At 36.7% G+C, this 26,028-nt stretch overlaps 2 protein-coding genes across 2 annotated transcripts; both read left to right on the top strand.

Moving 5' to 3' along the window:
• Nucleotides 1-51: 51 nt before the first annotated feature.
• Nucleotides 52-12,416, top strand: tbc1d31 (TBC1 domain family, member 31). Its single transcript, XM_081389334.1, has 22 exons — nucleotides 52-390; nucleotides 471-617; nucleotides 728-843; nucleotides 932-1,110; nucleotides 1,323-1,474; nucleotides 1,560-1,719; nucleotides 2,024-2,224; nucleotides 4,209-4,376; nucleotides 4,531-4,610; nucleotides 4,721-4,867; nucleotides 4,985-5,118; nucleotides 5,238-5,371; nucleotides 5,488-5,667; nucleotides 6,315-6,547; nucleotides 6,647-6,799; nucleotides 6,900-7,035; nucleotides 7,821-7,913; nucleotides 8,194-8,334; nucleotides 8,515-8,709; nucleotides 9,045-9,198; nucleotides 10,851-10,961; nucleotides 12,013-12,416. Exons 1-22 carry the CDS (start codon nucleotides 308-310, stop codon nucleotides 12,156-12,158), a joined length of 3,243 nt encoding a protein of 1,080 aa, XP_081245460.1. The 5' UTR covers nucleotides 52-307; the 3' UTR covers nucleotides 12,159-12,416.
• Nucleotides 12,417-14,312: 1,896 nt separating this feature from the next.
• On the top strand, nucleotides 14,313-24,171 carry dync1i1b (dynein cytoplasmic 1 intermediate chain 1b; the record flags this gene model as incomplete). Its single annotated transcript, XM_081388957.1, has 16 exons — nucleotides 14,313-14,420; nucleotides 14,493-14,607; nucleotides 16,032-16,122; nucleotides 17,339-17,398; nucleotides 18,902-19,017; nucleotides 19,164-19,250; nucleotides 19,336-19,498; nucleotides 19,743-19,842; nucleotides 19,930-20,055; nucleotides 20,470-20,616; nucleotides 21,463-21,576; nucleotides 21,664-21,797; nucleotides 22,031-22,175; nucleotides 22,264-22,404; nucleotides 23,753-23,878; nucleotides 24,061-24,171. 16 exons carry the CDS (start codon nucleotides 14,313-14,315, stop codon nucleotides 24,169-24,171), a joined length of 1,884 nt encoding a protein of 627 aa, XP_081245083.1.
• Nucleotides 24,172-26,028: the final 1,857 nt, after the last annotated feature.

The raw sequence follows: 26,028 nt of genomic DNA, 5'->3' as shown, positions 1-26,028 counted from the left end.
ACGTAAGTTCACGTGACATCTCCTTAAATCCGTACGACTTCAATACCCATAATGCCAACAAGTGTTTACCTGCGTCACTTCCTCTAACTGAAACTTGCGTCTTGCTGCTTGGTTCTTTTTTTCGACCCTCTAACAAACACTAGCATAAATGTTTTTGCCACTTTTACTGTTAATCTCGATATGAAATTAAAGTTCAATAACGAGTATGACATGCAGTCATTAATACATTTATGAAAAATTTCCCGCTGTGATGCCTGTGTGAGGCGGGAGGCTGTTTGCTGGAGTAACAGTTGCAGAGTCTCAGTCGATGCTAAACATGCAAGTTACAGACATTGGGTCCAGAGAAGATGGGAAAATATGGCACAGAAAATTAGTATCAACAAAATATGGGTAAGTTTGACATAACCAGCACGGAGCAAACTGTTTTATACAATGAAAAGAGATTCATTAATGCATTTGTGTATTCACAGCGTCTTGGCCACTGTGATCCGAAACGCGTGTGCTCGTCAAACCAAAACGGTTCGATTCCTACAAGTGGCTTTCGACACCACAGGAGAGTCCTTTCTTGCTGGTGATCACCATGGCAATATTTATGTGTTTGACATTAGCAGAAACAGGTATAGAATATATTTTCCCTGTAACTTTCCATAAGTGTTCTTTCCTGTTGATGTATCATAATAAAACCTTCACTGTAATTTCGTATGTCTCAAACGTTATCGTTCGACAGATTCAAGCTGGTCCAGAAAACAGGCCAAGCATGCACTGCTTTAGCTTTCAACTTGAGAAGAACCACAGAGTTCCTGGTTGCTCTTGCTGATTACTCCATTAAGTGCTTTGACAAAGGTAAGACCTCTTTTTACAGTCTGGGTATGACATGTTATATTTTCTCACATAGACCTGTCTTCTGACAAGCACAAACTACTGTTTCCAGACACCAGACAGCTAGTGAGCTGGATGCGGGGTCACGAGGGTGCCATTTCTTCCCTGTCCGTCCACAGTTCAGGCAGCTACGCCATCAGCACTTCTTCTGATACCGCTCAGCTCTGGAACCTTGACACCTTCCAGAGAAAAAGGAAGCTTAATGTTCGTCAATCAGTTGGCATACAAAAGGTTAGACATAACTTATCCAGAAACCTCTCAGTTTTCATTAAAAGTATCTTTATTTGTGTTTTGAAGAGGAACAAAAGTCTTATGGGCTTTGAACATCATGTTAGTGTGTAATTTAATGACAGAATTTTCCTTTTTGGGTGAATCATCCTTTTAAGCATCATATTATAGTAACAGCTCTGCATCAGTCCCTCATTCCTGTGTGTTTGTTGTAGGTTTTCTTTCTCCCACACAGCAACACCATTCTCAGCTGTTTTAGCGACGACTCCATTTTTGCTTGGGAGAGCGACACTCTTTTTTGCAAGTATCAGCTGCCTGTTCCACAGGATGGGCCCAGAATCCACTACAAGACATTTGCTGTTACACAGTAAGGCTGTTACAGTTAGACCCTAAAATTGGTAAAGCATCGACTGGTGTGTTGAATTGTATGTAATCATTTCGTTTCTTTGTAGAGATGGGAAAACACTTGCTGCTGCTGGACGCTCCAACTTAGTCCACTTGTGGTGTCTGGACAGTCGACAGCTCTTGAGAGTAATTCTGATGCCTCCAAAAGTCAAGACAGTAAGATCTCTGGATTTCCTGGCGGATAGTTTTGATGGCGGATCCAACCAGGTACTGATCAGTTGTCTGCCACCTTAAAAAACTTTGACATCATGCCTTATAATTTATACATAATGCTTTATTACTAAATTTATTTATTATCAACTGTATGCTCAGTGTACTGTGTAATATGGAGTCATCTTGGTTAGACTTCAACATATTGTGCTCTTGTTCCAGAGACATTCTTGTTTTTTTTTCTAAAACTCAGCAATGAGAAGAATAAAAACTACTGAACTTAACTTAAAAAGTTCACCCCTATGATCCAGTTTATAATTTATTGTGGAAATAATCACACTGATACATGATCTGTCCTCAGACTCTGGGCGTTTTGAGCCAAGATGGTGTCATGCGCTTTATCAACATTCAATCATGCAAGCAGCTCTTTGAAATCGGGTCCTACGAGGACGCCATCACCTCGGCAACCATTTGTCCTAAAGGCCACCATATTGCTGCTGTGATGGACAGCGGTGCTCTTAAAATCTATGATGTACGAAGTCTTTCCCCAGAAATCAGTAAGGTAAATATATTGTTATTAATTAATAATTATGTATTATTTGTTGTAAATGGTAAATAATAGGCTTAAGGTTAGATAGATAGATAGATAGATAGATAGACTGATTGATTGATTGATTTACTGAAAACTCTGGATGCACTTGAATTAAATTCAATTATTTTTTTATGATACTGAATTTAAAAAATACATTATTATTTATTCAGTTCTATGCAACAGATCAGATTTAACAGGGTTTTTTTTTTTTTTTTGGACCAATTATCCAAATAATGTATAGTCCTACAAAGGTATTACTATCAGAGCATGTGAGCAGAGCGTAGCGTGGAGCATAGCAGTTTAGAGAGGGTAGCTTTATTTTACCATCATTGCCCATCCTGGCTATACCACACCATGTTTCTGCACAGTAGGGCTATTGCAAATAGAAAAATTTACTATAGAGAAATTTCATGTCACCATGCTAATCTAATGCTATGCAAATGCTAATCTCAAGTGTTTTTGAGCGGACTTGCTTTTTCACTGAGCATGAGTGGAGCATTCACAATTTTATATATATATATATATATATATATATATATATATATATATATATATATATATATATATATATATATATATATATATAAAATTGTGAATGCTCCACTCATGCTCATATATATATATATATACTTTGGCCAAAGTTTGGAATTTTACTAGCCAGGTACAATACCAAATCAAATGATCTGTTTTACGAAAATCATCAAATTCTCAGAAAGTTTAAAGCTATTGAGCTACCAGTAATTATTATGTTACTGCCATAAAAATGGGCATGCTGTATTTTCTTATATAAAGGGACAATTTGAAGGGTTAAGAGCATGACAATTGGATACTTTAAAAATAAGGATCACCTTATATATATATATATATATATATATATATACAATAGGGTGATCCTTATTTTTAAAGTATCCAATATATATATATATATATACAATAGGGTGATCCTTATTTTTAAAGTATCCAATATATATATATATATATACAATAGGGTGATCCTTATTTTTAAAGTATCCAATTGTCATGCTCTTAACCCTTCAAATTGTCCCTTTATATAAGAAAATACAGCATGCCCATTTTTATGGCAGTAACATAATAATTACTGGTAGCTCAATAGCTTTAAACTTTCTGAGAATTTGATGATTTTCGTAAAACAGATAATTTGATTTGGTATTGTACCTGGCTAGTAAAATTCCAAACTTTGGCCAAATCAAGCAGATTATCAGGAGGCACAGGCAACCATGCAATGAAAGTAGTCAATGATCACGCCGAGAGAGGAGTGACTCTGATTCAAGAATACAGTGGCTATCTCACACACTCTGAAGAACAATTGCAGTTTCTCCTTCATGTGGTGGAAGATCACCGACGGATCTATCCAGACTGCAAAAAGTCAACACTGGCTGCTGAGCATCAGAAATGAGGGATTGTTGAAAACTTTGTGCTTTTTTGAGATTGTTGTCGTCGTTGTCATGTCAGTGTTGCTCTGATTTCAATAAAATGTAGTTCATTTGCAGCAACTTTTAATATTACTTGCATATCACAATAATGCCGCACAGCTTAATATAGGCAATCTTCTGCATGATTGAGCTACCTCTAAATATCTTTTTTTTGTCAACATTTTTGCATATTTCTAATTTTAAAGTTAAAAGGAACAGTTTAAAAGGTTAAGACTCTAACATTAAAAAAAAAAAAAAATTGGACTTGATAAGGACCACCCTAATATACAATTCTGAAGGGTCATGTTAATTAGTTATTTTAAATTGTAATAATAATATATCATATTATTACTGGTTTAACTGTATTTTTGATCAAACAAATGCAGCCTTGGTGAACAAGATTTTTTTTTTTTAAATCTGTCCAACTTCAAACTTTTGAACGGTAGTATAATATGTGTGTGTTAAGAATATTCGATTTTTTTACTCCTAAAAATGCTAATCACAAGTGTTTGTTTGTGTAGCCTCCCCAGCCTTTGTTGAAACAGGTCACTAAAGGCAACATCAATGCAGGATTGTGTTCGAAAATTAAGGTGCACACTGGAGCAGGTCAGCGTCCTGTGAAAACATCAGGACGCAGAATACAATCCAAAGTTTTACCGCCTGCTGTTTCTACACTGGATGACAAAGAGGTTCTGTTTTTATTGAACTTACATTTTATTAAATTGATTTATTTTTTGAGGGGTTGGGGTCATGTGACACCCTCTGTATTGCCTTTTTAGTACATTCTCCAACCACAACTTATAACCTGATTATAACCCTATCTATTTAATCTATTTTGTGTAGAATGATTTGCCCAATGGCCTTAACAAGAAAAGACTACAAGCGTTACTAAGAGCGTTTGGAGAGTACCCAGCCAAATACAGGTAATATAATAAATGTTTTATGCTAAAGCAATGATATTTGGTTGATTTAATGTTTAGCTGTAGTGTGTGTCTTTGTTTTATTTGTGTGTATCTTTGTTTTTTTTCTGCAGAATGTTTATTTGGCGTTCTCTATTGCACCTACCTGAGAACCATGCGGCTTTCAGTAGTCTGACTGACAAAGGCCTGCACTCAGCATACATTTGCCTTCAGGAGCGGTACCCCATCAAAAGCCACAAACTACAGAGAGGCCTACAGAGGTGGACACAGCATCAATCAATTGATGATTTAATTATATACATATAGATTTGCCCACCATAATGTAATGTCAGAATCTTAAATTAGTTATATTTGTCTTTTCATTTTTAACCTGACAGAGTGCTGTCTGCTCTTGCTCACTGGGCTGCTGTCTTTGGCGAGACTGATTATCTCCCCCTGCTGGCCTTCCCATTTGTCAAGCTGTTCCAGAACAATCCACTGATCTGCTTTGAAGTTGTGGCCACCGTCATTGGTAGGTAGTGTAAGATAGTAGTGTGGTGTTGGGTGACGCACACTGGTCTCTTTGGCAGTGATTCAATGATTTTGTCCATAGTGGAGAGACTTTAAGTGTCTTGGATTGCTTTTTTGCAGTGAACTGGTGCCAACACTGGTTTGAGTACTTTCCCAACCCTCCGCTTAATGTGCTGAGCCTGGCTGAGAATGTGCTGGCCCATCATGATAAAGAGCTGCTTCAGCATTTTGTTGCCTGTGGCGTTACCTCACAGGTAAAAGACGTTGACACAAGTGTTTATATGACATAGACTTTGACTTTCAAATAATTTTTTGTCTTAAAGCCAAAGATGATGAAGAAAATGCCCTACACACTGCTTTTCCTCTCCAGTTGTATGTGTGGCCCCTTCTTGAGACCCTGTTCTCTGAGGTTCTGATGACAGAAGAGTGGCTAAAACTGTTTGACAACGTTTTCTCAAATCATCCCTCGTTCCTTCTAATGGCTGTGGTGGCTTATGTCAGCTGCTGCAGAGCACCGCTACTCCTTTGTACTGACAAGAAGGACTTTGAGGTATAACATTAGACATTTTTATGTTTTTTTTTTTAATGCTCAACACCCATTTGAGCTAATTTTATGAAGAATAAATTTGGCTTATCAAGACAAATTTATCCCATTCAGGGGTTTAATTTATATATATATATATAAATTAAACCCCTGAATGGGATAAACTTGTCTTGATAAGCCAAATTTATTCTTCATAAAATTAGCTCAAATATATATATATATATATTAGGGGTGTAACGGTACATGTATTTGTCCCGAACAGTCACGGTTCGGTGCATACAGTCAGACGACAAATAAAGTCAGTCACAGGCGATCCACAGTCCAATCCAGAAGGGTGTGTGGAGTAACAGGAAAAAAGAGCAGAAGAAGAAGAGACAATTCTATGCACCAACCCAAAACAAGAGTTCAGATGGCACACAAGAACTTGCTAGTAGTTTATATGCTGAGTTTTAATTCATTTTTGGTGACACGCTCCACAAGCATGTAAATGTAAACCATAACTCCAAAACCGAGGTAGATACCGAACTGTGACTTCTGTGTACCGTTACACCCCTAGTTTTTTAATCTATTATTACTATTATTATTTATTACAAATGCATACATTTCATGTATTTCATTTATTATTTATTTTGTTGAAATCTTTCCCAATGTAGTACTTTTTCCATCATCGGAATAGCTTGGACATCGGTGCTATGCTGAAGGAAACCTATCGGTTGATGGACAGCACCCCTGCAGATGTTCATCCTAGCTCTGCACTGAGTGACTTTGAACCTCTGACACACGGACAGTACCCCATTTTCAACAAATACCCCACCTTCATAGTGGAGTACCAGTCCCAAGAACGTGAGAGGATCCGGCAACAAGAAGTGGAATATCTAAGGGAGAGGTGCAACATTTTGTTCAGTTGTAGTAGTGATATGACTGGAATATTTCATACTTGACGCACCTTTTACAAAAAGGTTTCTGATTATGTTTGTCTATATAGACAGGAAGTTCAGCAGCTGCATGCTGAGGCGGTCAGACAGCAGGCTGAGTTTGAGGCCTGGTACAAACAGCAGGAGCTGCTACTGCAAGGAGAGGAGCAACGGAGAAGGATTCTACAGGAGGAGGAGAGTAAACTTTCACAACAAAGAGCCAGGTCGATTTCTCTCCTTATGCAGGAATTCTCAATATTGATTAAGTTTAATTTAGCAGTTTCTCACACACAAAACTCACTTGACGTAACTTGCTGTGTTCAGATTGGCTGCTATGAAACGTGAGCTGAAGGTGAAGGAGCTCAATCTGATTGATTCTGCTAGAAGACGTTTTCTTAAGCACCAGCAGGATCAGCGCAGTGTACAGCTCAAGAGACTTGATGACGAGATTCAGAGAAAGGTTGCTTTGTACTCATGTGTTGCCACTTTACTTTTGATTATGTAAATGAATCAATCATATTATACTTCAGTTCAAAAGCTTTTTATGTTTTTGAAAGAAGTATTTTATGCTTGCCAAGGCTGCATTTATTTAATCAAAAATACAGTAAAAAAAAATTATGTTGTGACATATTTTTACAATTTAAAGCTGAATTTTCAGCATCATTACTCAAGTCTTCAGTGTCACATGATCCTTCAGAAATCATTCTTATATACTGATTTGGTGCTCAAGAAAATTTTCATTTTATTATCAATGTTGAAAACTGTTGTGCTGCTTAATATTTTTGTGGAAAACAATACATTTATCAGGATTCTTTGAGTAGAAAGTTAGAAAGTACAGCCTTTATTTGAAAAAACAAAACAAAATCTTTTGTAACATTATAAATGTCTTAAGGGATGATATACGGGGCAACTTTTTGAGCAATGTTGCTGGGCAATGTCGCCATCAACAGACAACCAGGTGAGAGACAGAGCCCACGACCGATCTAAAGTATCCAGATAGAATTTTTGGCCCATTCTTAATGGGAAAGAGCCCAAGCAACATTGCTTAAAAAAGTTGCCTCGTGTATCATCACCTTTACTGTCATTTTTGATCAATTTAACGCATCCTTGCTGATTAAAAAAAAAAAATAAAGTTTTTGTTAAATTAGTCAATGTTTTTTGAGAAGTATTAAGTATTATTTAGAAAGACAGGCCAGGGTTGTGTAAAGCTTGGCAGGTTCTTTACATGTTTATTGTTGTACTTAGATGGCACTGCGAGATCAGGAGACTGCAGCCGCCGTTCAAGATATAGAAGTGAGACAGATGGAACTGGATGCCCAGAGACAACTGTTTGAACAGGTTGGCCACCAAAAAAAACTTTCTTTTCTGCAAAATGTATGCACTATGAGTGTCCAATCTTCCTTCTGGATGGCCATCTTCGTGCAGAGTTTAGCTCCAACCTGCCCCAACACACCTACCTGGAAGTGTCCAGTAATCCTGAAGACCTTGATTAGCTGGTTTAGGTGTGTTTAATTAGGGTTGGAATTTAACTAACAGGAAGATGGCCCTCTGTGATCTGGTTCGGACACTCTTGAGATGTACATAGCCAAAGCTGATCATCATATGTTTGGCCTACTAGCAACTGGCCAAAGAGCAAGAGCGAGTGAGTCAAGAGGTGAGAGCAGAAGTGGATACGAGGAGACACAGGGCTGAAATAGACCATTTTACATTTCAAAACCTCATTCAGACAGATGGAGATATCAGCCAGAAAAACAAAAAGGTATGTCTCGCTACAGTTTTCATTAAGTGCATTTGATTATCTTTGTCAGACATCTAACTCCACCCTGATCCTGTTTCCTTTCTGAATTTCCTTTCTTTCTCCTTAACAGTCTTGTGTTTTGCAGTTGATTGTTGAAAAAAGTTTTGATGAAAACAATTATGAGAATTCAAACTCTTTCAGATGCTGGAAGAGTCTTTGGCAGAGGTGGGACAGATGGAAGTGGATGCTGATTGGCAGGCCGAGGTGAATAAGCGATTGGAAAAAGCGGAGGAGAGGCAAGAGAAGCAAAGAGAGCGACTTGTGAACCTCAGCAAACAAACATGTGCTAAAGAGGATAAAATAGCCCAGCTAATGCTGGAAGTGGAGGGAAAGCAGGTGAGAATTTACATGTTAAGGTGCAGTCAGATTTGTGGAAAGTTTTTGTGGGCAAAAATATATTTTGTCAATAGTGTAGTGATCTATGAAGCACAGGTCACTTTCAAGCTAAACTGCTTTCTGTTGGTCATTCGCGTGATCAACCCTCACATGTAATTTACGATCGTGTGGATTCCTATTGAAATGACTGGATTTTCCCTGTGAAAATTCATCGAACATTGTTAAATGTGACCACACCTTTAGTGTTATGTTTAACGTAGATAAGATTAAGAAATGTAATTCAATTTCATTACAACATACGAAAGCCCAATGACATTATTTTGTTATGGTCTCAGTGGGATGATGTAGTAGCTAAACAAGCTGAACTGGAGGAGGAAAGACGGGCGGCCGCCACTGTTAACGCCCAACGGAGGTCACTTATCTCTCAGGAAACAGAAGAGATTGAGCAACATCATGGAAAACTGCAAAAGAGTCTAGAGGATTTACTAAGTGAGTTAAGACAAAGACTTCTCACAAAACGTAATAAAGGATTCATGATATGGTTACAGTTTTAATATTACTTCCTTTTGAAGATGCAGTCAGTTTAAAGTGCCCCTATTATGCTATTTTAATTTCTTAATTTTCCTAATTTTGTTTTAGAGGTACAATAGGTCAACATGCATCCAAGGTCAAAAAACACTTTCATTTTCTCATAATGTAGCATCACCTCTTTTCTCACAGTGTCTGAAACGGTTTGATGAAGGATTCGGTCTCTATACCCCTCCTTTCCAAGAGCCAACTCTGCTCTGATTGATCAGATGGCCCAGTCTCTTGTGATTGGTCCACCTTTTAATGCATGTGTCGGAAATTAAACGCCAATTACCGTATCTGAATTTCACCTTTGGAGGCTTCCTCAGCTCTAGTATACACACTGATAAGAACAGTTGCGATGCAATCAATCTCATCCTTTTGGAGTGCATAAATTTGCTTTCACAGTGCAAAAAAATCGCATCTTCTCAACATGTCACGAACCAAACACTTCCAGGCATCAGCTACAACAACAGTGTTTGAGGGCAGGTCAAAATAGACAGCCAGCCAATGAATACAATAGGCAGGCATTATGCAAATTTGTTACAAACCCTAGGTTATTTCAGACAGTAAGGGGCTGTTTACACCTGGCCACTTCATGCGTTTTCTCAGATCGGATAGCTATCCGATCGTGAAAAGACCAGGTGTAAATGCCCTCCGAAACGCATTCGAGACGGATTTGAATCCGATCGCTCAAACCACTTCAGGAGGTGGTCTGGGCCGCATTCCAGACGAAACTGGACAAGTGTAAATGCATCTGGTTGTTGAAACCACATATGTAAATTGTACTCCTCCCAAAAATGCTAAAATATAAACGTGTGAGAGCGTGTTATAGGCTATATTATGTAATGTTATAGCCAGATTTGACGACGCTACTGCAACACACATCGACACAGATGAGAAGCTGAGCATCTATTCATTAAGCCAACATGCAAACTATCGCAAATCAAAGTGAAACTAAGTCGCAGACGCTTAACACACAATCATCATCATTAAAAGTAGAGAAATGAAATGATCTTACCAGGGCTGTTGCCGCTCTCTCTTATTGTGGTCTTTGATTTAGACATTTTTAGCTGATGATCAATAAAATGCAGCTCATATCTGTTGCTTTCGGTGACGTGCACTCCATTAAATCTGCATATAGCACGGGAATTGAAGATCGGATTTAAATCCGTTTTGCACAAACACATTTATGTGACCAGGTGTAAATGGAATAGTTTTGATAAATCAGATAGCTATCCGATCTGAGAAAACACATTAAGTGGCCAGGTGTAAACAGGCTCTAAGACTTTGCAGTATCAGTTCTTTCTTTTGGGAGAAAATAACTCCATTTATCTTGCACTTTGATCTTTGAAACTTTGCAGACCTTCTACATTTACAAACAGCTAATAGGTAATATCCGGAATAAAATAAAAAATAAAATGCTAATATCCGAAGAAGCATGATGGGGCACATTAAATGATAGTCTGTTCAACTTTACATGTTAACATGAGGTAATTGAGTTGTCTACTGGTTGGTTTTCATCCCTCTAGGTGTACTGTGTGTTATGGAGATTTTTTTGTGTGTGATTGTAGGTCGACAGAAGGAAAAGAGACTCCGATCTCCCTGCTCGTCCAGAGGCCTGCTGCACAAGCCCCAAAATGAGACCAATAACACTTCCTCGAATGCACAATCTGATGATTGCTGTGAGTATTAGTGTAAATCAGGGCTGCCAACTCTCACACAATTGACACTGTTCTCACGCCACACATCCATTTTTCTCATGCAGTGAAAAAAAAATAACGAAAAGCAAAGAAGAACTGTGTAACTTCACTCTGTAATGTGATGTGACAGATCGCTGTAGCGGCTCAGTTCAGGCGGCATGTGAAATGATAATCTATTCCTCTTTACTACTAGTTAATAGTAAATAAACACGAACATCAGAAGGTATGTTGAAAGATACAGTATAACTTATCGAAATGTATCATGTCTCATGTAATCATTTGATCAGTGTTTCAACCGTGGAAAGAAATCAATAATACAGCTTGTAAACAATGTCACGTAACCTTACATTTACCTCAGGAAAGCCATTTAATAACCATAGCATGATAGTTAGCTAGAAAGATTAACTATAGAGCATATTTTGCTAAATGTATGCACTATATTAAATATTTATTATATGTTTACTCATTAAGAATATTATGACATTGTTGTTATTATTATAAAAACTGCATTAGATTCATTTGAATTGTTCATTTTAACCTTTAATAATAATACCAGGTGACAGGGCTCCCTGTATGTTTACAGCATCAGTTGAGAGATTTTTTTCCTTGAGAAAAATGAAATGAAACATAGCTACAAAGTACCTGATAAATTATTCAAATGAATCGATGTTGAATCGAGATCGAAATCTAATTCGCTAGCTTATTAATTGAAATTGTGAAATTTGTGTCAAGGACTAATAAAAACAGTAGCCTACAAGTCATTGTATAATGTACGCATTGTAACGTTGTCACTAAACTTCATGAAATTCTGTTTAGTTACCAAAAGTTTTGACAATCACAATACACTTGTGATGGAAGGTCTTTTTTGTACAACCCCCCCACAATCCCCCCTCTTCTTCCATAATTCTCACTCCAAGCTAAACTCAAAGGTTGGCAGCCCTGTATAAACTGTGAGCTGCACTGTCATAACCAAACATGATGATATAAAGTGGCAAGCAATAAAAGCTTTCTCTTTCATGTCGCTGCAACTTAGTTTCTTTAGATCGTGGCCGAGGGGAGCTTGACTCTAAGGAACGGGAGCTGATGCAGGAAATCAGAGAACTGAGGACGAAATTAGCTGCCAGGGCCAGAGCGACTGACTTCATCTCACCCTCAACCAGCTCCATACACTCTCACTGATCACAGGACCAATGTGTGTGGCACCAGGTGCACATTCAAGAAGAGCTGAAAGAAAATGTTCTTAGGTGACTTGAGAACCCTGCACAGCTTATCGACACTAATCCTAGCTTTTAATATTTTGTAAATGTAATATTTTTATTTGTTCCCCCCCCCCCCATACATTTTAAGGTAAATGTCATTTGTATTATCCTTTTTCATGTTTTTGTATTTAAAAATGAGAAATGTCTTAAGAATTTTAATAAAATTTGATGAAATGTAATTTACCATTTCTAAGAGTGTTTATTTACTTTTATGTCATTTTCTGTGCAAACATGGATACATCTTTGTGTAGACAAGACCCTGTCTGCTCCAGATAATTTAATGAATGTTATGTTTTATTATTTAATTTATATTTTACTGAGCATTGAGTTGGTAAAACACTATTTGGGGTGGGTAAGTCTCTTATGTTTAACAAGCTTGCATTTATTTGACAAAAATACAGTACAGTTGTGGAAACTTATACCAAAGAACCCTGAAAAAAAGCATTAAGTATAAAATTCAAAAGAACATCATTTATTTGGACTAAAATCTTTCGCAACATTAATTTATAAACGTCTTTTGATCAATTTAATGCATTCTTGCTGAGAAAGTAAAATAAAAATCAACGCAACTTTACTTCAAAAACTATCGTGCCGCCCAACTAGACTAGATGTTTTGGCACCATAGACGCATTTGAACGTTGTCTAGGTAGGCAGCTCACTAATGGTGCGTTCAAGTCATCTCGTATAGATCGTATTTACGAGTTGAACGCACTTGAACGCCACCACAATGTCGTAAATACCAGTGGGGAGTTCGGGATTTTCTTTAAGCCCCGATCTGTACGAGTTGGGGGCGTGTCAGTGATTAACATGGCGGAATACACAATATGTAAAGGTATTTAGCTGTGATATTGTCAGGCTTTTCTATTTACAGAGCAGTTAGCTAATCGCCAACACAGAATATGATAGTATTATAATATAACAATGCAACATGTAACGATGAGTTGCAGTGGCTTCATAAATTATTTAAAAACATAAAAATACAAAGTACACCTGATGCACATTTCTTTGTTCTTCATTTTCTAGAACAAGAGTTTAATAACCTTACTGTATTTTTGTGTAATTAATTAAGAGAAAGTACTCCGCCATCTTGCTCCGATGAAAGTGACTTGAACGCACATGACGTTATAAGCGCGACTTCCCACCTCGTACGTACGAACCTCCCAGGAGGACTTGAACGCACCATAAGATGCATGGTCTTCACGCGCTGCCCGCTGTTGCTAGGAGGCGTTTATGACGTATCAGCAATGAGCACTTCCGGCTTGGGGTGCTGATGAGACTGAGGTAAACTGGTGATGCTTTGTGTTTTCATTTAGCGGTTGATGCTCATGTGTAGATTTAGCCGGTTATTTCAGCATTTACACGAGCGAGCGCAGCAGACTTTGCCCTGGTTGGATCGACATAAAGGCGGTATAGTTGATTTATTACATTGAAGTATAGGCTAAATATAATATAACCTACAAGAGGCTTTGTTGCGGAGTGCATTAATGCTTTCATTCATTTAAATGCAACGACAACCGTTTGTCAATGAACAGGATCGCGTTTTTACTTTAATTCGCTGTTACGTGTCTTCTGTTATCATTCTTGTCAGTCAAGAGCATTTATGAACCACAGTCACGTCATTTGCAGAATATTAGGTTAGTATGCAATGTATTGTGTTTTTTCCATCCACAGCGCTATTTTGTTATTTCTAGGTACATTATGGTACATTTATACATTATATTTGTGTATTTATTTGCTTATTTGATCATTTATTGCAGTTTCATTGTTGCATTTCTCGATGTATTCTGTATTAATTCAGTTGCAGTCACAGTATTTAAGCTTGGACTGTGTCTGTGTCCATTAGACTAATGGGATTTTACACAGGCTGGTCTTCTCTGTGTACAACCAAATGAAGCTGGATGTATAACTTCATCTACTGAAATTAAAACCAAAGCACATTCCCTGGATAGCCTCGAATGTGCCCCTCTTCGTGGAAAGTTTGTGACATTGTTGATGTATTTTGAAGCATGGCAACATGAATGCATGAATTAAAACTAAAACGGTTCATACTATAAATAGATTGAACAACACAACGATGGCTGAAAGAAGTGACCTAAAAGCTGAGCTTGAGCGCAAAAAGCAGCGCTTAGCCCAAATTCGAGAGGAGAAGAAAAGAAAGGAGGAAGAGAGAAAGAAGAAAGAGGTAAGTGCTTTTTTTCTGTTGTATGTACTATTTATCATTTTATCACCTGCAAATATTTGTTCTGTGATGCAGTCTGAGATGCTTCAGAGGACTGAAAACGTGTCAGAAGACTCAGACCTAGACAGGAAGAGAAGAGAGACAGAGGCTCTCCTGCAGAGCATTGGAATTTCACCAGAACCACCTTTAGGTATACGATACAGAACATACAGCTGAATGTGCATGTACATAATGTGTGTGAGATACATCTTTGTCAATGTGCATGGCACCTGCTTGAATGAAATGATAAAAGGAATCATCAGGAGTCTTTATAATGCAAAAGAGTTTTTTTCTTTTTCACTCAGCAGCCTTTAGAGCTATATCCTATAGGGCTTCCCCCTACCCTCGTGAAAAAGAAGTACACTATACTTATATACACATACTATACTTTTTAAAAGAGTAGTTCATACGAAAATAATTAAAAAAATTGAATATTCTGAATTGCATGTTAATTGCAATCAAATAAAAATATATTATAGTTATAATTTATATTAAATGCAATTAGCAGAACGTTAGAGGAGTTGTTTTTTTACCCACTTAAGTATTGGACTTTATTACTTTATATGCAATTTCATAATTACACTCTCCCCTTGAGTCTCCCCATTTCTAGCCATGTTTGTAATGATTTGTAATGTAACCTGTTTGAAACGTTGCAATTTAGTACATATCAAATATATTAACTTTAAACGAAATATCGAATAACACACTACAGTTAAATTTATAATAAAGAACTTATGCTTTAGTATGTTAGTCAACACATCAAAATAAGTGTACTTTAAAGCATAAGTGTACTTAAGTGTGTTAAAAACAATCATGAAAGTGTACTTTCTTTAAGTACAGTACACTTAAGTAACCTTTTATTTCATTAATATGTTATCTGCAAGTACATTTTTTATTATTATTATATGTTTATTTGAAGTACACTACAAGTGTACATTCAATACAATAAAGCACACTTCTTTCTCTCAAGGGTATGGTTCATTTTGGACTGATTTTGGCTGTTTTATTGATAAAGGGCATGTCGCTTTGGCCTGTATTTGAGGTCTAAAAATGTTTGTTTTTGTTTTTTTATCATCTGTGCAGGAATGGCTTGTGTCCTCATTAGAATTTTTGCTAGATGTTAATCAGATTTTGTAGTATTTATCGATAAGTTAGGTCATGAATTCCTCTCCAAAACAATTACTTTTATTAGATGAATATTAAGAAGTTTTATCAGTACTTAATAATCAGTTTAATGAACTACTGTCTTTTACACTGTGGCTATATTTGAGCAAGACTTCACTGTGGCACACTCTAGAAATAGATTTATAAGGTGATTTTCCATGTAAAATTGTAATCATTATAAATCTGAAGATGAGGTGATTTAATAGTATCAAAATTCTAACGTTTTAGAGAGAAGTGAAATTCGCTTGACAATCTCTCCTGTTGTTTTTCCTTTTGGATTTTTTTTTTCTCTTTGATTTGACCATTTCAATCCATTCTGTTCATTTTGATTTGCCTGTGTCTGCCACTGCTGGCCATCAGTGCAGCCACTGCAGCTTTTAACATGGGATACCTGTTATTTTCATTATTTAGTCCCAACCCCTATGTCTCCCTCTTCGCAATCAGTGAGCCCGGCCAGTGAAACTGGAAGTCAAGAGTCCATAGATGGAGGGACAGTGGGAAGGTATGAAATCTGCACGAGTGATTGTTTGCACACCAGACTGTATCTCAACCTTTAAACCATTTTGAAATACTGTTATATATTTCCTTATATGTGAATGTAAATGGAAGTAGTGTTTTAATACAGTTTTTTTTTAAACTGGGTTCTGCAGAAGGGTTCTTAAGGAGGGGAAAAAAATATTTGAATTTATTTTAAGAATTTTTTAGAATGATCAAAGCTTACTGAAAAAATATTAAATATATATATATAATATTAAATATATATATATATATATATATATATATATATATATATATATATATATATATATATATATATATATATATATATATTCATTGTGAATTTCTCTTTAGGTTTATACATTTAACAATATTCTAATAATGGGGAGAACAAATCATAGAGGAACAAATACACCAATTTTTCAGGAAATAAAAAAAAATAAAAATCAGTATAATAACCTAAAAGCTAGTTATTTCATTTTGCATATCATGTTTTTCTCATACAGTACAAGTGGCTTTTTTAATATAAACATTGTATATTTAACTGATTTCATATTTTAATGTGATCATCATATTTGGGGGTCCTTGGCATCAAAAGCTTTGACAATTCCTGGTTTAAAGGATGTGAGCTTGGATCTGAGACTGATAGCAGTTTAATTTATATATCTATATTTTGCTAATACATTCTTATCAAGACATCAGACAGATTTACTATGTTATGGTTGATTAGGAGAAATTAAATATTTTATAAGAAAATTATAAATTATTTGAAGGACATTTGATTTGACTTATTTCAAGGAAGTTTTGCATTGCATTTCTTACATCAAAATATTTTGGCTATTGATTTTTTGACTACTTATTTTATTTTATTATTTTGTTTTGCATTTCCCTTAAGACTAAGTCTGATGTTTTTCTTTTTCCCTACATCTTTGATGGGGACATCAGATATCGGTAAGGAAGGAGAGGTGTTGATGTTGTCATTGTTAGGTCCTAGCATTTGTTGATGCATCACCCATCAGTGGATGTGGTTCTGTTGTAGCTGTTCAAGAGTATGGTGCCAAGTCTATATGTGATTTCAGTTCAAAAGACAGTATGGTATTACATGTAATCTTGCATGAAGAGGGTTTTGCACTGCTGGTGAAGCTGCAGGACCTAATCATGCATACTCTTGGTCTTATCCCTCCTAACTATTATATGATGTATTCTTCTGATCTCTCTAGGACGTTGCAATGGGACACCGACCCCTTAGCTCTTCAGCTTCTTGCAGATTCTGTTCATGGGTGAGACTGCCACCTCAGATTTGATATAGGAAACATTCAGTCTCAACAGAGAAATGTAGAATAAATCCTAAAGATGCCGTCACATTTACCATTGCGCAGCGAAATTTAGTGGGAGAAATTCCAATAGGAAACTGCGCAATTGGGAGTTTCACATAAGGGCGAAAAAGTTCACCACAGATTTCGTTCGAGTTCAAGTTGGTCATGCGAATTTGCTGCGCTGACCGACAGAATGCTGCTTGGAAATTAGGAGTGCTTCATACATAGCTACACTATTGACAATTAAACTTTTTTTGCACACAAAATTGCATTACTGTGACCGTACCTTAAAGGCCCATTCACACCAAGAATGATAACTATAAAGATAACTACATTAGCGTCCACACCAGCGGACGATATCGTACTGTTTGTTCGAAGCGCGTGCTTGTTTGCACTTTAAATGCTCGAGCTCGTTACAGCAGGATGGATTCTGATTGGCTGTCAATGTTTTTATGGTTCATCAGCTGGATAAAATCGTTCTGAAAATGATTCCAACGATATCGTTTCTCTGTATCGTTATAGCTCTGCTATTCTTTAATATTGTGACATGAAATTATATTTATAGGCAAAAACAATGGGATTTTTTTTCAATCATCAATAAATTTTGGGGTTTCAGGATTTTTTCAACCAAAATTTGTATAAAGATTATTCTCAACTATGTTATGAAAAAAATAACGGCATGAATTGATACACCATTTTACTTTATGCAATATGTGGGTAAAATAGCCATAAATTAATATTCCCATTCAATGCAATGTATCTATACACTGTATCTAATTTGCACATTAATGTGTTCTTGGAGCAACATTTAATGAAAAAAGAAGTGTAATAATTGGAGTAATAATTGGCATTAATTGGAGTAATAATATCTAATATTTCATAGGAATATTGATGTATAATTTATTTCCATATTCACTTGTTGTGTCTCCTAAAATGCCTAATAAACATGATTTAAGTCCTGATGTCCTCTACAGTGGACACGTTTGAAATCAATGCCCTGTTCTGTAACAGAAAGTAATTTTTTTTATTTGAAACCCCTTAACATTTTCCTGAGATGTTGTTTTCTGAAATACAATTTGAAAAGTAGTCCAATTTAAATTATGATTACAATATATTATCATATTTCCATAAGAATGCTACATTTGATCACTAAATTAATGTCAGACATTTTTAAAGACCAAGGAGTAGTTGTTTTCATGGTGAAACCTCCAAACATTTGGTATCTCTGAAAATTCCTGAATGTGCTCTTTACAGGACACCCAGGTTGTGTCATGTGACATTTATGATGTCAGAGAAATTCACTAAAATATAATGTCCACTACAGTGGACAAAAGTCTATTCTTGGGTCCCAGGAGGTTATAGTTATCGCCCTTGGTGTGAACGGGCCTTAAGACTTTAGTAGGATGCTTTCAAGTAGTCCAAGGCAAACAAACATTAAAATGTTCTCGTTTTGGCTTGATTTCTTAGGTGCAAGATGCAAAGGCTTGGAGCATCAAAAATTGTTCAGATTGATTTCATACCAAAAGAACTGGTGTCATACTCTAAAGAGACACAGACCCCTGTCGCATCTGATCAGCCTGAGGGTAAAGAGCTGTTTTTATTCTTACGTTATAATATGGATGGATATCCATACAAATTAAACTAAATATAATGGCTTTGCCCACAAAACAAATGCCATTAGACTCATCTAATCGCTTACAGTGTTTCCAAAAATGTCAATTGTCCACAGAGGAGGAGGATGAGGAGCTGTCAGTGCCCAAATCTGAGCCGGTGCCACAGCAGCTAGAGGAGGAGAAGCTTCAGGAGGATGAAGAAGGCAAGAACAATCAGTTTTAAAAAAGAAAGTAATACATTTATAAGAAGTGTAACATCACACAGACCTGTATGAATATGTGTCTTAGTTCATCCTAGAGAACTCACCAACGAGGAGAAAGAGCAGATTGTTCATTCAGAGGATTTCCTGTTTTTCTTCGACCGAAGCATCCGTGTAGTGGAGCGAGTGCTGGCCGAGGATACGGACATTTTCTTTGACTACAGTGGGCGAGATATGGAGGACAAAGAAGGGTCAGAGCGGAGGCTTATATAACAGTCAAACATGCACAGATTCCCATGATTACAGAAAAGTCATTCATTAGATGGTCTATTTAACCTAATGTAGGATGATGGTGGTTTAATGGTTTGAAATCAGGTTTAATGAGGTGACCCAGAAACTGAAGAGTTGCACTCAACTTCAAGTGACTCCTGGGAAACTTACTGTAAATTGCTTTAGATGATTGTACCAGAATGCAAAGGTTTGTTTTGTTATCAGGGACATGCAAGCCGGATCAAACTTGTCTTTTAATCGACATTTCTATGACGAGCATTGGTCTAAACATCGAGTCGTCACTTCCCTGGATTGGTCACCACAGGTACTTTATTGATAAGAACATTAATATAAGCAATGCCTAATGCAAATGTGTTAGTCACAAATAACGCTCCCAGTGTACTTTTTGCAGTATCCTGAATTGCTAGTGGCCTCATACAACACTAATGAGGATGCGCCTCATGAGCCAGATGGAGTTGTGCTGGTCTGGAATATGAAGTTTAAGAAGATGACCCCCGAGTACATATTCCACTGTCAGGTTTGAATTCCCGTTGCTCCCAATTAAAAATCTTTAATATCTGAAAGTTGTTCCTTTCGGCTGCATTTCAATATACTTTAATTAAAAAAAATCATTATATATTGAGCATGTGTGTGAGCTATCAACTTTTAGTAAAAAGACCTGAATCGAAATTGAATTTCTAATATACACAAACAATAGAGCTCAACTTTCGGATGTTGTCTGCGTCATTAATGCACATCATTCTGCGTTTGCTCTGATGTCACTGATAAATGAACTCTCATTGTTCAGTTTATTCCCTGTATGCTCCCTTTGTGCCAATCGACCTTGTTGGAGGGCAGGCTAACGTCCTCTATGCCAAACATAAAACGTAGCAAAGGAAGTTTAAAATCGGCACTAGTAATTACTAATGCATTTTATGGCTTTCCCCTGTAGTCCTCAGTGATGTCAGTCGGCTTTGCTCAGTTTCATCCTAACCTGGTGATCGGAGGCACATATTCAGGACAGATAGCACTGTGGGACAATCGAAGTCACAGGAGGACCCCAGTGCAAAGGACGCCCCTGTCTGCAAGTGCACACACTGTAAGAGCACCAATTACAGATATGTTTAAAAATATAAATATATACACTACCATTTATGATCCTGTGGTCTGCATTTATTTGATCAAATATACAGTAAAAACTGTAATAATGTGAAATAACTATTTTCTATTTTTAAATATTTAAATATTTAATTTATTTTTATTTTATTTATTATCCATTAGTCCAGTCTTCATTGTCACATGATCCTTCAGAAATCATTCTAATATGCTGATTCGGTACTCAAGAAACATTTCTTACTATTATCAATGTTGAAAACAGATGCTATATATTTTTGTGGAAACCGAGATACATTTTCAGAATAGAAAAAGAACAGCATTTATTTAAAATATAAATATTTTGTAACATTAGAAATGTCTTTACTGTCACTTTTGATTCATTTAATCCGTCCTTCCTGAATAAAAGTATACATTTCTTTCAAAAAAAGAAAGTTGTGTATTTACATTATAATGAGTATTATATTATAATATAGTATAATACTATAATATAATACTAGTATATATGAAATGCCTTCTGTGTGCTGAAAAACAGGTAACCTAATTCAGTCTGATGGTAGTTAAATGGTTAATAATGTGAGCTGAAAATGCCAGGTCAATGAGGTGACCCAGAAACTCAACCCCAAGATATTCCTGAGAAACCTTCTGTTATTGTAAATTGCAAAACGCATCTGCATCGCATTTTTTTCATTATGTGGCAAAACAATCCCTTATTTGTTTTAGAAAAATATTCTAATCATTTCCTCTCCTTAAAATAAGATAGATGTCAAACCAGTTTCATATATTATGGATTTTATTACTCATTCCATGTCATCTCACCAATTTATTGCAGCATCCTGTATACTGTGTGAATGTGGTCGGAACACAAAATGCCAACAACCTGATCACAGTATCCACAGATGGCAAGATGTGCTCCTGGAGTCTGGACATGCTCTCACAGCCTCAGGTGTCCAGATATAACACATAGACAAATGGAAAATGATTGCCATTTTAGATTGATTTAGAACAATTACATGTCTATTGTTGCTCACAGGAAAGTATGGAGCTGATCTACAACAAGTCAAAGCCCGTGGCAGTCACTTGCATGGCCTTTCCTGCAAGTGACGTGAATAACTATGTGGTAGGAAGTGAGGAGGGCACTGTTTACACAGCATCCCGCCACGGAAGGTTGGTGGTTCCTGTAACAGAACAAATTATACACCTGCACATTCATTATGATTAAACTCTTTTTACACTTGGATGGCCTAATCTAAGTGTTGTCTTGCTTTACCTTCTGATTTAATAGCAGACTTTTCATATATGGGTCGACTGTTTTTTTAAATAATGTCTGTCTGTGAATATTAAAAACACTTTATGAAAAACAACTATTACCTTGAACTTGTTTAACTTGTCCCGTGCAGTAAGGCTGGTATTGGTGAAATGTTCGATGGGCATCAGGGGCCTGTGACTGGAATCAGCTGCCATAACGCTGTGGGTCCAGTTGACTTCTCCCATCTCTTTACCACTTCCTCATTTGACTGGACTGTCAAACTGTGGTCAACCAAAGTAAGAGTTGTTTTGGAACTTGTGCTGCTCTATATGTATTTTGATTATTTAGCATTCTATAAATATAACTATTTAATTTCTCCGACAGCATAACAAGCCCCTCTATTCTTTTGAAGACAATGCAGACTATGTGTATGATGTCATGTGGTCTCCAGTTCATCCAGCGCTCTTTGCTACAGTTGATGGCAATGGTCGTCTGGACCTCTGGAATCTCAACAACTACACAGAGGTCATTACATTATTTACTTTCTGTTATATTAAGAACATTTGTTACATACATTAATTAATATTAGTGTAAGAGGACTTCCTACTTGGGGCAAAAACCCTAAGGTAAACCTGGGGTAAACTTATCCCAGATGTCATCAGATTTTTTGTATCATTCATGTAAAATACTAAATGAAATATTCTTTGTATGCTCATAAGTTGGCTGAATGTATTTGATAAAACCTTTTTTTTTTTTTTTACATTTTTTATATTATTTACAATTTGAAATAACTATTTTCTAATTTAAAAGGATAGTTCACCCGAAAATGAAAATTAGCCCATGATTTACTCACCCTCAAGTCATCCTAGGTGTATATGACATTCTTCTTTCAGACGAATACAATCGGAGTTATATTAAAAAATGTCCTGGCTCTTCCAAGCTTTATAATGGCAGTGAATGGCTGTTTCTGTTTTGAAGTCCATAAAAGTGCATCCATCCATGATAAAAGTGCTCCACACAGCTCCGGGGGGTTAATAAAGGCCTTCTGAAGCGAAGCAATGGGTTTGTGTGAGAAAAATATCCATATTTAAAACTTTATAAAGTAAAATAACTTGCTTCCGGCCAAATTAACATACGGATTCCACTTAAGTCTAAAGCACAACTTATGCGAGTAACGTGACATACTGCTGGAATTTTACTAGAATTTGACTTTGTAACGTGTTAAATATGAATATTAAACTAATCGCTTCGCTTCAGAAGGCCTTTATTAACCCCCCGGAGCCATGTGGATTACTTTTATTATGGATGGATGTGCATGTAATTTGATTTTGTGCAATTATTAATGCAATTTGATAATTTAGTTGAAAAATGGCTAATCAAATAGCAGAATTACAGTAAGAAAGATACATTTGAATTACACTATATAATTCTATAAATTATATATGGGTTGATTTTTACTTCAAAATAAAAGAAAAACAATATCTGTTATTGTACAAATTTAAATGTTTTTGTGTATTGTATCTACAAATCAAATCAAATCAACAAAAATTCTCAGATCACTACTATCTACAGTAGTCAACATTTAAAGTGGATCAGAACCTTTCGGCAAAGTTATACATGAATTTTGAACAATACCCGTTCTTGTCTTGGGACAACTTTGATTAACTTTTTTGATCTGCTTCAAATGTTGACTACTGTATTACAAATGAACGTCAAAACTGTTCAGCTGGAAGAGGGGCATTTTTCCTCATCACATTTGCATGCAAATTGCCTTTACTTCATAATAGTCTGCTTTGAACTAAATTAGATGAATCATGTTTCCACACAATGTTATTACGTTTACATTCCAAAACAAGTTTTCTGTGTGTACCAGGTGCCGTCGGCAAGTGTGACTGTGGAGGGAGGATGTGCCCTGAACCGGGTCAGATGGGCAACGGGGGGCAGAGAGGTGGCAGTGGGTGATTCAGAGGGCCGTGTTTGGATCTATGACGTGGGAGAGGTAATAACACCTACATCATGAGTACAAGAACAAGTCATTCTCTAAAATTTGGATGAATTATAAATATTTGCACTCATAGCCAAATACACAGACAGATCAAACAATGTGCAAATTTCAAGTCACTAATTCTGTTCTACCGTGAAGATGTGATGCAGAAGTTGGTTGTGTCTCTATTTCAGCAGTTGGCCATGTCACATACAGACGACTGGAGCAAATTTGCCCGTACGCTCATGGAGATTCGTGCCAACCGAGGGGGTGGAGAGGAAGAAGGTGCTTTGGAGCTGCCTGCATGAAAAGAGACACAATTACATTCAGTGAAAAACAAGTAAAGATATGCTGAAACAGATGCTTGAAATAAGTGAGTGAATCACACATCCACGCTGCTGTAATCGCAGGTCTTTTTCTTTTGCCTACAAAACTCTATTTATAGCATTGGTGTTAATTAGCAATATCTCCTGTTCCAGTGCTAATAGTTAAAGGAGAACTCCGGTCAATTTTAACATTGAGCTCATTTTTTTGTACATTTGGAGTGCTGTCAATACAGAGAACAACGACAAAAATCGGTGTTGCCTACACCGAGTTATTCTATTTTTAAAATTTGCACCCTGTTGACTTCAATGGGGCAAGTACTAAACCTGCTTTTAGCCTCTTAACATCCTTGATGTGTCATTACAAGTGCACAGAAAATGTGAGTGATTCCTTCTGAGTGAACACGAGTGGATCTGACTGCAGTAGATGTGAAAGATATGTATAAAAATTATGTTATTTAAGCCAGCGCAAATACCTGTGTTTACATCCTGTTTTCGGTTGAAGTCCAAAGTTGTCGATTGCCGAGTTCACGCGCGTGATCATAGGTAACTAAACCTAAAATTGTTTTACTAAATTGCCGAGTTCACGCGCATAGGTTTAGTTACCTATGATCACGCGCGTGAACTTAGCAATCGATTACTTTGGACTTCAACCGAAAACAGGATGTAAACACAGGTTTTGCGCTGGCTTAAATAACATAATTTTTATACATATCTTTCACATCTACTGCAGTCAGATTCACTCGTGTTTACTCAGAAGGAATCGCTCACATTTTCTGTGCACTTGTAATGACACATCAAGGATGTTAAGAGGCTAAAAGCAGGTTTAGTACTTGCCCCATTGAAGTCAACAGGGTGCAAATTTTAAAAATAGAATAACTCGGTGTAGGCAACACCGATTTTTGTCGTTGTTCTCTGTATTGACAGCACATTGTATTGATATCCAAATGTACAAAAAAATGAGCTCAATGTTAAAATTGACCGGAGTTCTCCTTTAATTCCAGAACACACACAGGTGAAGAAATGAATGGCCTGAGCTAATGTATATCTATGGCTTGCAGTGACTATATAGGAGTGAGCCTGTGATCACACTGTATCAAAACAATGACGTCAGCTTATTTTACATATGTGAAAGTACAGGGTCATACTGAAATGTATGGAGAATGTATTGACCGTTATGTAAAAATGTATTGTAGCAAAGCTTATGAATGTGACTTTCTTTGACCTTTAACATTGTACGCGTGCAAAATTGAATACAAACTGGAGCATAAAAACAACTGTAAAGTGTGAACTTACAATAAAAGTTGTGTTTTAATCTTTATTTGAGCAGTTATTTGTCCAAAATGGGCGGGTGATAAAAAGTTTGTATGTCAATGTCTTATTATTCCACGATGTTTTCGTGGCATTAAACCATTAATCTTTAATCACAATGACAGGAGATTCCTTGTCATCCATGGGTTTTTTTCCCTCCATCATCAGCAACTTCCATGGACGCACACGGCCGCACGTAGAAGGCGGGATCCTGTTACCATGACAATTACGTCAATATTAGTGTCGGGTAACTAAAGGTCAAACTAAAGACAAGCCAGAGACGGAAGGAAACAGGCTCGGAATGGCGGAGACTAAAGGTTTTTTGCAGCAAAAGCCGGAGGAAATCACAGTAATAAACTGTGGTTTAATCGCGTTATCGCTTGAACGGCGGGGCTTTGTCTAAATTGAACAGGATACCCTTATGTTACGAGGTACTGCTGCGGCGGGAAGGACAGTCCATGCTAGTTTTGTCTGTAAATTGGAGCAAAGCTGTAGAGCATAGCTACCGTTAGTTAGCCATGCTGTGTTGTT

This window comes from Scardinius erythrophthalmus, assembly GCF_964197995.2.
Source record: "Scardinius erythrophthalmus genome assembly, chromosome: 16".
NCBI classification, from domain to species: Eukaryota; Metazoa; Chordata; class Actinopteri; order Cypriniformes; family Leuciscidae; genus Scardinius; species Scardinius erythrophthalmus.
Note: the sequence above shows the minus strand (reverse complement) of the source record. Positions and strands in the feature narration are given on the sequence as shown.

Coding starts and splice junctions, on each gene's coding strand:
- tbc1d31 (XM_081389334.1), top strand. CDS start 308: ATGCTAAACATGCAAGTTACAGACATTGGGTCCAGAGAAGATGGGAAA. Junction 4,611..4,720: donor GAGTACCCAGCCAAATACAG/GTAATATAATAA, acceptor TTTTTTCTGCAG/AATGTTTATTTGGCGTTCTC. Junction 10,962..12,012: donor TGCACAATCTGATGATTGCT/GTGAGTATTAGT, acceptor GCTGCAACTTAG/TTTCTTTAGATCGTGGCCGA.